The sequence below is a fragment of the Salarias fasciatus genome, chromosome 20, assembly GCF_902148845.1.
Source record: "Salarias fasciatus chromosome 20, fSalaFa1.1, whole genome shotgun sequence".
In the NCBI taxonomy this organism is placed as follows: domain Eukaryota; kingdom Metazoa; phylum Chordata; class Actinopteri; order Blenniiformes; family Blenniidae; genus Salarias; species Salarias fasciatus.
The window spans coordinates 23456579-23471625 of NC_043764.1; the positions used below are offsets into that span (position 1 = coordinate 23456579).

Below are 15047 nucleotides of genomic sequence, written 5' to 3' on the forward strand. Positions count from 1 at the left end.
TGCCGTAGCGCTCTATTCTCATGAAACACAACGACGCCGCCCTCGTGGGACGACCCGGAGTATAAAGCGAGCGGCCACTCTGCGGCGGACGCTCGGCTGGAGACGCAGCTTCCCTGTGGCTGGGCGTGTTATTTTTATTTCTGCGTTTTCATTAATATTTCGCCAGATTTCGCGAGACTGTCAGCATATCGACTTTTTATCTTTACAAACATGAATTTATCGGAGCGCTGCCAGATTGGACTGGAGTTTTTCGAGTATCTGAAGGAGACTGACCGGGTTTCCATCACACACAGACTCCAACTCAGAGACATTTACAACAATGAATTCAGGACCAGGTGGGTCTTCCCTGAGCTCTACTTTCAAATGACTTTAATATCTGTTTGAAAGCTAACGTTTCTTTATTTTTATTAGGAATCCGGGGACTAAAGATCCAAACTTTGGTTCAGTTCTTTATGGTCTGAAAGTGTTCTACAAGATAACAAGGCGAGGAGACACAATACGCTTCAACCCCAAGGTTTGCACTGAAGACTCTCTGACACCACAGCACTTCATTTCCTCTTTATCTGCCTCTGGGAGACACTATTGATACAAGTCTCAACATTTTAGATAATAAAATAATGTTCACTTCAAGTCCTCATAATGAAGGACTGAATAGACTCAAAGATATTTTGTGAACTGTGATTAAAAAAAACTAATTTACTCTAATAACTTTGACTTTCGTTGAATATTAAAGTGAATTTAATGACTGTTTTCTCTTGATTTAAAACGGGAACCAGTCGGTCTTGTATCTAAGAGGACGATATTAGTGACTAACATCAAACAAATGTTGACACACAAGCACGTGACATGCAGTTTGCTCATGTTCAATAATTCTGCTGACATCCAAGGTCTGAAATCATTTTGCATTTGATGAGGGGATAATAAAATGATTACTGAAAATGCCTCCAGCATGTAAATACCAGCCTGCAAGCTGTAAAACTAATGAGATGTTCATAAATCAGCTGATCTCCTTAAAATGTCACTCAGCTGCAGGTCCTTCCTCTGAGAAACTCAAATCTGTCGCTTCAACAGAAAATCTTCTGTCATTTCTGCATTGAAAGCTATTTTCCTTGTATCAAGATCACGCTTGTTTTTTGCATCGAGAACAAACAAAATGACGTGATGTGTTAATCTGCACAGGTCAAAGATCTGTACGTGGATCAGTGGCAGACAAACAGAACCCCTCCCAAACAGCTTGTTCAAAATGGAGCCGCCGTTTCTGGGCTGCTTCAACAAGTCACCTCTGCAGAAGAGGCAGAGACGGGAGTCAGAGCGCGAAGGAAGCTGGCCAAACTGCTGATCAACAGACTGACCTCAGCCGAGTAACGGGCTCTCTCTTTCTTTTCTGCCTCATTATGAATTGTTGGGGATTTTTCGAGGTGAGACTCATCTGCTCTTTCTGAACCACAGGACTCGGAAACAGTTCATGGCTGACAAAAACGGCGTCGCCATCACTTCCGATGATCCGTTTGAAGACGGGAAGCTTGGCGTGTGTGTGGAAAACAAATACGAGGTATTTACATAAACGCAATTTACTCTTTGCTGTTGGACAACAACTGATAAATAAGGGTTATGCATACCTGCATATGTTTTTTTTTTTTTTACCAGCATGTCATAAATCTTCTCGTGGAAAACTCTGGGACTAAATCTGTGTACTTCATGTACTACACTCCGCTGCACTGGCTCAAATATTTCTCTCTGTCTGATGAGCACAGAGTCACCCGGCTGAACCCCCTCTTGCTGCAACCAGGTAGCTTTTTATTTCAAGATTTCACATTTGGAGCAAACTAGAGGCACAGTGAAACCTGCCGTCATCTGTTCTGTTTTCAGGGGACTGCTATGAAATCAAAGTGAACTTCAGCTGCAGCTTCGTGGGCTTCTATCCGGCCAACCTGGCCTTCGAGTTCAAAGCAGATCTCCAGGAATCCTCCGCTCCTTTCTACATTATGCGCGTCATCGAAGTGCAGTGCATGACTTCTTTAGGACAGGAGCTGGCTCCCATCGCCCCCTACAAAGCTCGCTCCATCCCCGCCTGGATCGAAGAAGCTCCCTGCACCATCGTGGACGGGCAGCGACCTGATGGGTACCGGCGCTTCGCTCCTCTCGCTGTGTGGTCTCATATGGACGACTCACAAAAAGTTGGGGAGTTTTCACATTTGAGTGAAATTCATGGAAAATGGAAAAAGTTTCATGCTAGAGCGACATCACTTTGAGCACCTGTGTTGCTGTTAAGCTTCTTGTTGAAGAACAGAAAGTTAAACAAAAAGTATTGAAACATCGATGGACAATCAAAAATTTAAGAAGGTTTCATGAAGTTTACCTGTGAAGCTTGATGTTTATTTTAGGTTGATCTTGAAATTTCACCGGAAAGCTGAAAATCCCCAACTTTTTGTGAGTAGTGTCAGTATGGTCCTCACTTTCTGTAAGTAGTTTAAGCATATCCTGACTTTTCAGTGTTTCTTCTTACCAGGCTTTCAGTCGTGCAGCTGAAAAATGAGGTTCAGCTGAAGAAGTACGAGGTCCCTCAGTACATGAACCAGCTCATCAACGTGCTGAAGCAGTCTGGCGTCTTCTCAGATAAAAGGTACTTTCACTTCTGTTTCCTATGTCCGTTTGCTTTTTTTAATGATGAACATCATAAAATGAGTCACACAAGCCCCGCCCCTTGTGCCTGCTTTGAGACAGGGTGACATTATACTAATTTTTATTGTTGGCACCAATAATAAATACATAAAAAGAAACAATCATAGTTTTGTTTATATGAACTGTCAGTAATGTGATTAACCCTGTGTCATATAAACACTTCTATCTCATTACCTTTGCCTTTTCTTATTTCAATTATGCTTGGATCAGATGAGGTTTTGTAATCTTATTCATGGTCTAATCAGCGAGCACATTTGTGTTTTACTGTCGTCTTCAGGGCGCTGCTGGAGAGCCCGTTAAGCTGGGAGAGGTACTCGGAGAAGTTCCAGCTGCTGCTGTTTCTGGAGGAGCTTCAGATGGTGGTCGACATAAAGAGATACAACATCCCCAACGACGAGAAGGAAGACCCCGCTGTCATGTACAGAGACACCGTCAACAAGAAACTCCTCGTTCTGGAGGTCAGCATGTGCTCATGTGTCCATATGCCATTCCACGTCGCTGCCAGTCTTGGTTCGGTCGTGTGTTTTTCCAGTTTTGGCACAAACAGAAGCTGCTGGATCTCCGAATGAGTGTTTGCACAATTACTGTTATGGAAAGTAAACATAAAACTTTTTAAATGTCTTTTCTGTTGACAGGTACCCGGGGTGTCTGAGAACCGGCCGTCCGTGCTGCGAGGAGACGAGCTGCTGGTGTACAGCAGCTCGTCTCCTCCTGCAGGACAGAAGCAGGTGAAGTACCGCGGCTACGTCCACAGCGTGCAGCTGGACCAGGTCAAGCTGGGCTTCGGCTCAGAGTGAGTTAAAGACAACGCAGCCTTTCTGTCGTTCGACAAACACTCATTTCTGGTTTTGGAGATCCCTCTTGCTGGCTTTTCTGTGCAGGCTGCTGGATAACTTCATCGATGGGATGAAGTTCAACGTGGAGTTCACGGTGAACCGCCTGACCATGCGTCTCCAGCACAGAGCCGCAGAGTTCGCCTCCATCCACCAGCTGAAAAGTGTTTTATTTCCTGCTGAGCCGTCCGCATCCAGTCAGCAGACTGCACTTCCTCAACTCAGGTTAGTCATCTGCTTGCTTTTTTTTTTCTGGTTTTTAATTATTTAATTTTTGCTCGCGGTTACAGGAACTATGAAACAGCAACTGTGTGATTTTTCACTGAACTGCAACCAGAGTAGACCTCTCAAAATCTCGACATGGATCTCTGTAGAAGTAAGAATAAGGTGTAACTATACTATGCCTGGCAAAGTTTTGAAGTGAAAACATAAAGATATTGTTGCATTTCGGGTGTCCACTCACATCACAGCTATAGTTGGAGCTACTGAAAACACAACTTTGTGAGGACGGCTTCCCAGGTGGAACTTTTAGAAAATGCTCTGACAATCTCATCCTATAAATCGGGAAATACTCAACTTTCTAGGAACGTTAGTTTCCCTGTGATTGAGCTTTAATGTCACCCTTCTTTCGGCCGATAGGCTGTTTGACTGGCAGCTGGAGCGGAACCCGGAGCAGTACCAGGCCGTCCAGCACATCGTGGCTGGCTCGTCCAAACCTGCTCCTTACCTGGTCTTCGGTCCGCCAGGAACAGGTACTGCAGCCTCAAGCCTCAAACCTTTCCTCCTTTGCGTGTGTTTTTGCAGTGAGGGATTCATTCTACCAGCTGCTCACAAATCGGGGAAACTTAACCCTGAATCGTACTCTGGTGCTTCTTTCTCTTTTCAGGCAAAACTGTGACTGTGGTGGAGGCCATCAAGCAGATTGAGAAGACCCAGACCTCCTGCGTCATTTTGGCCTGCGCTCCCTCCAACAGCGCTGCAGACCTGCTCTGCAGGAAGATTCTGGACCATGTGGATGAACGCAAAGTTTTCCGTATGTATGCCACCAGCCGGGACCCCAAATTCGTCCCCGTCGAACTGAAGGTCAGTGCTTCATTCCACGTAGCTGTTGTAAACCTTTCAGTGCATGAAATGTCTTATATTCACGTGGCAGTAGCTTCTTCACTGTGTTATTGTTTATTCACTTTCTCACATGCATTTTCATGCTCATGCATTCATCACTGTGTGTATGTCATAACCGGATCTAGCTTGATGTGCTCGCTCACTGCTTCACAGGCGTGCTCTAACCTTGTCGGGGACTCTTACCTTTTCCCTGCCAAAGAGAAGCTGATGGAGTACAAGATCATTGTCACCACGCTGATGACAGCTGGAAGGTTGTAGAAGCCCCACAATGCATTGCTAACATGCATGCAGCATCATTAAAACCAGGGATGGCAGTTTGGTTTGGCCAATTTGAAATTCAAGTCGTCATTTTTATGAAACATCTGAATCCATTGGAAACTACATTGCTATCCTCAAGGATTAGGTTTGAACTGTTCCTCGACTTCTAACAGGAAATTAATTTTCTTTTACAAAGAATTAGTAAAAGGATCATTAGTAACTAAAATGGATCGAAATTGCTTAAAACTTCAGTTTCAGCTGAAATAGTTTTTTTCCCCGTTGCCATCCCAGTAAAATGTATTATTTTATCATCACATACTGTGTTTTCTACCTACTGGAAATGAGGTTGTGAGGAGCGAGTTGCCGCTGTTGGTGACCTTTGTGTTGTCTGCAGGTTGGTGACAGGAGGAATTCCTGAAGGACACTTCACCCATGTGTTTGTGGATGAAGCTGGACACGCTGTGGAGACCGAGTGCTTGATCCCGCTGGCAGGTGAAGACCAGGAACTGCATCATGGCCTGTAATTCGTACTAAGCTCTACTTTATATGACGGATGGTTTTTTTGTTTTGTTTTGTTTTGTTTTCTTTGTCCCTGGTGATACAATGAAGGGTTGCTGGATCCTCAGTCTGGGCAGGTTGTTCTGGCTGGAGACCCCAAGCAGCTCGGACCCATCATCAGATCTCCCTTCGCACAGAAATACGGCCTGGGTGAGTGAGTGAGTGACGTGAAGAGGAGGAGTCAGACAGTTCAAAACGCAAACTGAGGACATGCAGCCCCACTTCACACTGCTCATTCCGATGAAAAATCACGCACAAGCGCCTTCCATTTCCTGAGACTTACACAGGACTGCTGCTTCTTGCAGGAGTGTCCCTCCTGCAGCGTTTGATGGACAATTTCTCTGTGTACAAGAAGGACGACGGTCTCAACAACGCCTTTGTCACCAAACTGCTGCAGAACTACAGGTGTGGCTGAGAAGACGTCCGCTCCCTCATCGGAAGAGGCCATGTTCACGGTTTCCTCGCTCTCAAATACTGTATGTGTTTGTTTTTCATGCAGATCCCATCCAGCCATTCTGAAGGTTCCTAACGAGCGTTTCTACGACAACGAGCTGCAGGTCTGCGCCGACGAGATTTTGAGAAACTCCTACTGCCGATGGGACCACCTCCGGAAGAAGGTGACCGCCGTCCTGTCAGCAAGCGCACGCCGCGTGATGAATGTCCATTGGAAGCACATTTAACACATTGCATTGTGGGACAATACGACTTTTTACAAGTTCTTTACAGAATCCAGTGAGAAATACAACCCAACCACACATTTTGAAACTGTGTGAAGTATGTTTGAACATTTGCACAGACTGGTGCTGATAACTCACTTCAGAACCTGTTGACAGAACACAAGGGTTGAAATTTCCTTTTAAACGTTTTACCGAGTGCTACAATAAGATTAACTTAGACATACATTTTAATCCAAGTACTGTTTTTGTATAAAAACTTTTTCAGTTAATTATATGTAGATTCACTCATTGACACTGAATCAAAAATAAGCAGATTTAGCTGCTTTTAAGCCAATAAAGACTCAAGTCAAAGAAATTCTCAGTACTAGTATGAAACTCTTGCATCCTTGCTCCACAGAGCTACAAGAAAACCTTGATGTCGATTTAAAAGCTGGTTTTTGTCCCTCAGGACTTCCCAGTGATCTTCCACGGGGTGGCGGGAGTGGATGCGCGTGAGGCCAGCAGCCCGTCCTTCTTCAACGTCGCAGAAGTGGAAATCCTGACCGACTATGTGAAAAAGCTGCTGCAGTCACATGGGAAGAAAGGCCTGGCGACCATCGGACCGCGAGACATCGGCATCATCGCCCCCTACAGGAAGCAGGTTACTGACAGCTTTTCACTTGAAATGTCCAATCAAAATGACTCATGTGAAACTTTTTTAAAAACCATTATTAGTTTTTTCTTTTTACTGTGAGAGGAAACAAATTGTCTGGGGAAACATGCAAACTCCAGGAAATCCCCCAAACTGAACCAGATGTGACTGTTGGGAGGCAAGAATGCAACAAACATGCTGAATGCAATGAGTTGAACCAGTTTGTGCTGTGGATTTATGTGATTCACACCTGTGGAAGTTATAGATTATGTGCAAAAGTCTGATTGTTGAAAGCTGTGGCTGTTTTCTCATCACACAGGTGCTGAAAATCCGTAAAGCCCTGGACAAAATCCAGAAGGAGTTCAAATTTACCAACATGGATCTCCTGAAGGTGGCTATGTCACAGTGGAACAACGTGAAAGGCAGAGTTTGCAGGCTGTTCTGAACGATGGTGTGTGTGTGTGTGTGTTTGTGTGTGTGTTAGGTTGGTTCAGTGGAGGAATTTCAAGGCCAGGAGAGGAGAGTGATCATTGTGTCTACGGTGCGGAGCAGCACTGATTACCTCAACATAGACAAACACTTCCACCTGGGCTTCGTCAAGAATGAGAAGGTAAACAATAAGAGTGTGTGTGTGTGTGTGTGTGTGTGTGTGTGTGTGTGTCCCCGCTACCAGTTTCCTTCTAACACTCCGTTTCTCTCCACCCCCCCGCAGAGATTCAATGTGGCAGTGACTCGAGCCAAAGCCCTGTTGATCGTGGTGGGAAACCCCAGAGTGTTGAACACAGACGAAACCTGGGCTCAGTATGTCAGACACACACACACACACACACACATCAGACACCGCGTTGTAACATCTCCATGTCATTGTTTTGCATTCTGCGTTCTTCAACTGTGTTTTTTTTCGCAGCTTCATCAGTTATTGCAGCGACGAAGGAGGCTACATCCCCATTCAAACGGAGGAAGACGAGGACGTGGTCGTGAGGCTCGCTGCTCTCTGCCTCAAGGTGGAGCCTCAAGGTAACCCTGCTTTTAGGCCCCCGACAGAGGTCAAGGCCGCTGAAACCGCAGCTTTTTGGAAAAGGCTCGGGCTCATGTAAATGGACGAAAACTACGCTTTCTGGAAACGCTGAGGGCCCACCTTCTAGTGGACGGCGTGGTGTGGCGAAACAAAATGTCAAAATACTCGTCGGTAACACTTTTCCAAATTGTTTTTGGATTAAAGTGAGATTGTTTTTCCATGGACCCTGTTGAAGGCCGACGCCTCACGGCAGTGTCTCCTGTGTTCCTTAACTCTTTCTCACCCTCACGTTTGATAAGTTGCATTCCGGTGTATTTCTCACCCCTCCCTTCTCGCTCACTGGCTGAGAGAATGAAGTGTGCTAACATTTCCAGCAGACGGCAACCCCCTTTGTTCAATTTTGGACTTGAAGCCATTCCTGTTGAAGGTTTCTTTATTTCTCGGTACATTTAAAATATCCATTACAGGTGGAAGCTCTTCTACTTCCACCGTCCTGTACATGGGTGACTGACTGGACAGTAGCGACGGCCTCCAGAGTGTGAACGCTCTGTCCATATGCTCCTGGGACTGGGGGGTTTGAGAGTGGAGAGTAATATCAATCCAAATTCAAATGTCGGTGTACTCCCACTGTTAGTGTTGGTAATATATTGTTCTCTGCAGGCCTGTGTGGCTTCATTGCAAAAAGTATCAGCCCCCTCTAGTGGCCCAACATGAACACTACATGGCTTTCAGTGTTTCTGCTGTTGCTGCTTTAACGGAACATCGTTTTCAGAGCGTCGCCACCTGAAAATGATGATTTCACTCGAAATGTTGTCATCTAGGCTCTGCCTGAATTTTCAGAAACCCTTCCCGCTTGTGCACCTCTCTCTGATCGCCTGTCATCTCTCGACAGTGGAGACGGCAGAGAGCGACGTTCAGCGGCTCCTGGACCCCGAGTGGAGGAACGACCTCTGAGCCCAGCTGATCAAAGACGACGGAAAACAGCAGCTCGCCTCCCTCTGAGAGCTCCAGCAGACGTTTCATCCTCAAACAGCTGCTTTCATCCAATGACAATCAGTTTGATTATGAGCAATTTTCCCATTAACTGATCAGAGCCGCTGAATCTCAGGTGTATTTTTCTGTAATCCACTGATATCATCATAGTCACTCGTTGAGAGCATTATCACTGAATGTGTTGTACAGCAGGGTCTGTGCAGCCGTATTTAATCACTTGACTTTCATAAATGGATTTTTAATGTCTTTAATTGGTCCTTTTGCAAAATTAGCAGAAGCTGAAATGTCATTTCAATGAGGTTCTCTGGTTAGAAATGCTAAATGCTTTGTTTTAGATTTATATTGGGACAAAGAAGGGAATGAATTCCGATTTTAAATAAATGCAATTTGTAATAAAGGCACACATTCTGATGGCGGAAAAAAAGAACTACTTGAGATTTTGTAGTATTTCAAAAATACTTTATTAACATACTCGTCTCATTCAGACAAACAACACATCCCACTCCTGTTTGGAAAGCGTCAACATTTTCTCATGAAGTGAGGGGTTAAAGACGGAGGCACTGTCTGGGTAGAAGCCCCGGGCCGAGACATTGTGATCCGTGTCGGTCTGAACAGAACGTAGCTTGTGATGGGATCACTACATGACGTACAGGATGTTCTGGGCTTTTTCTGAACCGAATGACACTTCCGCTGTAGTTTATTTTTAATGTATAGTTTTAGGTTAAAGTTCCTCCAAAACAAGCACTTTTGGACTGCAATATCAATCATTAGGTCGGGTAAAAAAAAAAAAAACACACTGAAGCAGTCATTCCTTTTATTAGTCCAATCACATTAGAAGAAACGTCCCTGTAGTGTCAAAAGGCCGATAGTAACTACAAACCAAGCTAAGAGCCGTCATAGTTTGGTACGCTGGCGTTGGAGGTGTTTACGGTGCCGCGCCAATTGTCAGTTGGGTAGTTTATGAAGACAGAATAAGCTTGTACTGCACAATATCGACATGGCTGGATACAGTAGAGACTACACTGGATGTGAAACGGTGCAGGCTGAAGACAGGAGGCGGGACCACTGAAGGCCTCGATGACGTCTGCCAGAGTGCCACTCCTTAGTATTGTGTCTGTGACAAAAGACCGCCGTCTCCAGGGCCGGTTTAAGGTGTCACCGTGGGAGAGAGGCAGACCAAAAACCTCTCCGCAGAATCAAGTCACTGCAGGTTTCGGTGGAGTAATGCACTGAAGAAGCTCTAAATTTAGTCCGTCGTGTCAAAAACAGGAAGCTGCTGACACAGCACTTGGTGAAACTACATTTTCATGGTGTAAATTAGTAGTGGTGTAAAGGAAATATGTGAAGAATCGAGGCTGAAGCTGGTGAGTGGTGCATGCAGGATCAACAGAAGGAAGGGAAAACGGAATCTAAAAGTGTCTGCAACTCACAGCCGTGAGAGAAGGGCGGTCGGTGGACGCGCGTTCCACGGCACCCTTCTCTGTAAACAATTATCACACAGAGGCAAAGTATCTGCACATATAAATAGACATACATTCACATAGGTAGAAGTACAGGCTGGTGAGATGGAGGAAAACAAAACAGGAAAAACAAAAAAGCAACTAAGTGAGTCGCAGACTAATCAGTTTGCTTAAAAAAAAAAAAAAAAGAAGAAAGAAGCTGATTTGTTTTGCTTTTAAACGGGTGTGTCAGTCTTTCGTGTTGCCTGTGAAGTAAGCATAATCCATGGAAGCCATTGATTTAGGGTTTCTCTAAGTTTGCGCTGTGTGTCTGCGGGGGTAGGAGTCCTCCCTGGAGCGCTGATTGGCCAACCAGCACCGCCTCACAGCAGCTGGCAGCCGCCTCTCTTCTTGCGCTTGCGGACCTGCAGCGCCGCCCTGGTGGCCATCTCGAACACTTCCCTCACGCCGTCCTTGGTCTTGGCCGAGCACTCCAGGTAGCCAAAGGCACTGATGCGGTTGGCCATGTCTCTGCCCTCCTCGGACTTGACAGGCTCCTGTGGGCGTCATGGAGATGCGGTGAGTCTCATGTGAATAAACATCTGCTGGCGTTAACCGAGTAGGACACGGAAACACGTTTCCTTTTTAATACTTTAGTTCTACCAATATTATTTGTAACATAAGAAAAACAACAGTTAGTCGACATTAGTGCAATCCTACAAATTCACTTCTAATTGAGAACACACACCTGTTTCATCTTGAAGAGCTCCTTGCGTGTGTGTTCGTCGTTCCTCAGGTCCTTCTTGTTGCCCACGAGGATGATGGGGACGTTGGGACAGAAGTGCTTCACTTCAGGTGTCCATTTCTCAGGAATGTTTTCTGAATTTATTTAGAGAAGAGGGAAGAAAAATGTCACAGCAGAGTAAGAAGCAGACGTTCTTCCCTTATAAGGCGAGCGGGGAGTGTCGCCTGTGGGCTGCACGCACAAACATGGAGAGGCTGCTGATCTCTGGCTGACACAAGGTCTGGACCGGCTGGCCAAGAGCAGCAGCTTTCCCTGGGAGGAGATGTCTTTATGAGATAGAGTAGAAATGCCATGTGTGGGAATGGCCGTATGAAAACACAGGGTAGAGGCCCACGATGGCAGTTTCATAAACAAACACTTCATTTGGGTATCGGAGTGCCAAGAACACAACGATCCAAAAATGAGGGAAATGTTTGTGATCATAAATGTGAACTGCGCAACTAATTTCAATTCATGAATCAATCTCTCTCAGTTCACTATGTACTTTATAACTTAAGATCTATTCATATTTTGCGTGTCCATGCAACAAAAAAAAAAATCGTCATCCAGCCCTGTGCACGAGGGTCCAAGCAGTCGCTTGCACGCAGTCCAATTCCTGTGACCAAGTGGACTGAACGTGCCGGCCGCTCATCCGCCAGAGCAAACAGCAGCACATATGAACAGCGACCAGTGGACCAGTGCACATGCAGGACTAGTACTGCAACAACACATCATCAGTCGGCTAAAACTAACCTGTCTCACGACGGTCTGAACCCAGCTCACGTTCCCTATTAGTGAATTCTGCTTCACAATGAAAGGAAGAGTCGACATCGAAGGATCAAAAAACGACGTCGCTATGAACGCTTGGCCGCCACAAGTCAGTTATCCCTCTCTGACACCTCCAGACCGGCCTCAACCCTACATGTAGTACCGGTGGAATTGCCTGTGTGTCCACAGTCTACATACAGATCCGACGTGTGTGATGTGGAAAGCATGGAAGAGCCTTTACAGATCACAGAGGAGTCATATGACAACTTTATCCATCTTCAAAGGCAGAAAACACTTGGCCACATGTAGCTGGAGCTGAAATCTGCAGAGTGGTTCATATTATGATCACAACAACAAATCCTAGAATCTTTCCTTAATGTAAAAAACATTTCTGTGTCTGTGTAGCAACCCAGATCACCTGAACTGATTCACTCAGACTAAAGTGCTCCCCCTGGTGGTGGAAGAAATAATGCTGTTAGAAAAACCCATGGTTGAAGTTCAGTGAGCGAGCAGAGCGAACTGAGCCTCACCTAAACTGTCGGGGCTGTCTATGGAGAAGCACATCAGGATCACATCTGTGTCGGGGTAGGAGAGCGGCCTCAGCCTGTCGTAGTCTTCCTGTCCGGCTGTATCCCACAACGCTAACTCCACCTGACGGAACGACAAGCATGAGATGTAACGGAGCGCAATCACACAGCATGATTACAGAGTATTTATGACTATATGAGAAGCAAAATTACTAGAAAGAGGAAAAACAAACAGAAGGACAGGATGGATTATTCGTTCCTGAATGCAGACCCCAGAGGCAGCGGGAGCTCCCACTGCTTTTCAGCTGTTCATCAAACTGTTTGCAGTCCCAGAGTGTCTGACCTGCTCTGAATACAACAAATGTCCAGCAAAAATCACTGATTTGAGCTGAGAAGGAGCACATCTGGGCATGTTTAGTTTGGAAGTCCCATCACATCAAAACTAAACAAAATAAATTGGACTTGTTTCTTACATAAGATTTTTTCAGTCTATGATTAAAATCTTGACCTACTTTTTTCTGCTGATTGCAGTTTAACAGCTGGAAAACTCTACAGATTCAGAAACAAGCCATCTAAATTATCCCTCTGAAGTCCACTTCAGACTACATCTGGACTTGTCTTATGTGTGGCCAAGTCCCACATTACTTACATTGGCAGGATTTGCTACACAAACACCTCAGGACTCGCAGTTTGCCACAAACATTTTCCAGACGACACAGGCTCTGCAACATTTTCTGCACTCCTCTGGATTGTTTGACCACTAGGTGTCTCCCAGCAGCCTCTGGAGTTTCTGTTTGGCAGTTACTGCTGTCTCAACTGAGCATAACTAATGTAAGATGAGCTGCGATGTCAACAGGAACACCACTAAGTGTTTCTGCTATATATCCATCTCCTTCAGCTGAGAAATGTGGATTACAGGTATTGTTATAAGATACAGGAAAAACCTCAACCAGCTGATTGTGCAGCACAGGAAACAGGAACGGGAACATGAGTCATGATCCAGGCCCACTCAGGAAGGTAGCACTGGACCACTTCCTGTTGTTGGCTGGAGGTTTGTGACTTTATAACAATGATGGCCGGGGCTTTTCTCACAACGCCGTGTGGTTCGTGTCCATCTTGACTGCTATTTTTTTTCCCCACAAGGAACCAGGTTAACGTTCCTGTTTTGATGATTATTCCTAATGATAACACCAATTTAGCATCTGAATGACGACAAAATGTGTAATTTATTAAAAATGTAAAGGAAGCAACCAGGAAATATACCTGGGCAGGTGAATTTAAAAAGTGAATCAGTGCCCGTCAGAAACAGAGAAACCATAAGAAACACCAAAACCATAAAGTTGTGAACATGAATTACCTGTTTGCCGTCCACTTCAATGTCAGCGATGTAGTTCTCGAACACAGTGGGGACGTAGACCTCTGGGAACTGGTCCTTACTGAAGACGATGAGCAGACAGGTCTTCCCACAAGCTCCATCTCCAACTATCACCAGCTTCTTCCTGATAGCAGCCATCTAAATCCAAACAGAGGCGTTTTTAAACAGAGGTCACAGTGAAAGAACGAATCCAAAAACAGAGAGAAATGAAGAGGACGAAGAAGAAGAAGACAAAAAGATGATGGTCTGCTTTTGGAGTCGCACCCTCTTAACTTTCCCGGGCTGAAGACTCAAGCACCGGGAGTGAAGGGAGCAGGAGGAGAGCCACAGCGCTTCACGTGCTGCTGCACACACACACACGACCTCTGTCACACCATCACATTAATAATGATCCTTAATGCGTCACTTCTGCTTCCCTGTGGTCAAGTGATTTACAGCTTTGTCTGCCACCTCGATATTACACACATTTCTCCCCTCTTGTCTTTGCTTGTGTCCCTGAATGGCATGTGTGTGAATGAAATGTGGCTTTCCAGAGAAAGACAGCCACACACAGCTACACCCACACACACACACGCACGCACAGAGATCAATAGCCATCTCCCACAGGCTGACAATAATGGAGAGGAGGCAGTCAGAGATGAGGCAACGTGCTGGCTGCCTGCCAGCAGCTTCTAAAGATCTCAAGAGTACCTGGAACGACAGGACGGCCAAAACCTCTGCGACTGTCCAGACACACAAACACACACACACACACACACACACACACACACACACACACACACACACACACACACACACACACACACACACAGAGTCCAAAGCAGAACAGATGAAGGATACAAGAACAGTATTGAAGAATCCAGAATTACGTTGCAGATCTCCTTTGCAGCCATGGACCTTATGATATCTTCCAGCTTGTTGTTTTTAATCATCAACTGGGATTCCCCCCCACAAACCCGAGTGCTTGTGCAGTAATTAGATCTCACTGGAACACATGAATGCGTGAACACCCGAGGACAGACGAGCTAGGCATCTCCTAACTGTTTGAGGGAACATAATCACCACAACTGTAATCTGCTACAACAAAGTTTCTACAATTAAATCTTTCCACGGAGGAGCCAAAACTTCCGGCATAGCTGCCTGTTTTTCTTTCTGAAAGCAGTAGCAGTGTTCTGTGTTTATACAAGAAGAGTTCAGGGAAAAGGCGAGTGTCTGTCAGTGCTGATGGTCATTAAAGCATAGAAAACTAAACATGTACTTGATTTGAAAAGAAACATGTTTTGATTTTGAGCTTCACAAAGTGGATGGGACAAACTGATCTTACAAACATGTTAACATAGAGACTATAAACACATCCTGTTTATTCCAGTGTAAATATAATG

The 15047-nt window shown here is 45.3% G+C and overlaps 2 protein-coding genes across 4 annotated transcripts in view; one reads left to right on the forward strand and one right to left on the reverse strand.

Moving 5' to 3' along the window:
• LOC115408633 (rho-related GTP-binding protein RhoA-D) overlaps positions 1–15047 on the reverse strand; it is a 644285-nt gene that overhangs the window by 619075 nt on the left and 10163 nt on the right. Inside the window, exons 2-5 of one of the 2 annotated variants that reach the window (XM_030119482.1) lie at positions 13648–13803; positions 12294–12414; positions 10960–11090; positions 9216–10768 (exon numbers count right to left, since the gene is read on the reverse strand). In XM_030119482.1, the coding sequence (XP_029975342.1) occupies positions 10595–10768; positions 10960–11090; positions 12294–12414; positions 13648–13803 (582 nt within the window). In that variant the 3' untranslated portion in view covers positions 9216–10594. Of the gene's footprint in view, positions 1–9215; positions 10769–10959; positions 11091–12293; positions 12415–13647; positions 13804–15047 lie in introns of those variants that run through there. The other variant, XM_030119483.1, reaches the window with a different exon arrangement.
• On the forward strand, positions 66–9186 carry LOC115408598 (putative helicase mov-10-B.2). Of its 2 annotated transcripts, XM_030119441.1 has the most exons (24): positions 66–335; positions 412–514; positions 1180–1361; positions 1450–1552; positions 1648–1789; positions 1870–2122; positions 2510–2623; positions 2960–3140; positions 3318–3342; positions 3385–3475; positions 3564–3740; positions 4155–4267; positions 4402–4598; positions 4791–4888; positions 5290–5387; positions 5505–5603; positions 5759–5858; positions 5953–6070; positions 6579–6770; positions 7081–7152; positions 7246–7371; positions 7474–7562; positions 7669–7778; positions 8672–9186. In XM_030119441.1, exons 1-24 carry the CDS (start codon positions 211–213, stop codon positions 8731–8733), a joined length of 2970 nt encoding a protein of 989 aa, XP_029975301.1. In that variant the 5' UTR covers positions 66–210; the 3' UTR covers positions 8734–9186. The 2 variants fall into 2 exon arrangements, with proteins under 2 accessions (XP_029975301.1, XP_029975300.1); XM_030119440.1 differs by having other exon boundaries at positions 3318–3475.

Excerpts from the sequence above, each read along its gene's own strand:
- LOC115408598 (XM_030119440.1), top strand. The coding sequence starts at position 211 with ATGAATTTATCGGAGCGCTGCCAGATTGGACTGGAGTTTTTCGAGTAT. Across the intron at positions 3,476-3,563 it reads AAGCTGGGCTTCGGCTCAGA|GCTGCTGGATAACTTCATCG; the intron begins GTGAGTTAAAGA and ends TTTTCTGTGCAG. Across the intron at positions 7,779-8,671 it reads CCTCAAGGTGGAGCCTCAAG|TGGAGACGGCAGAGAGCGAC; the intron begins GTAACCCTGCTT and ends ATCTCTCGACAG.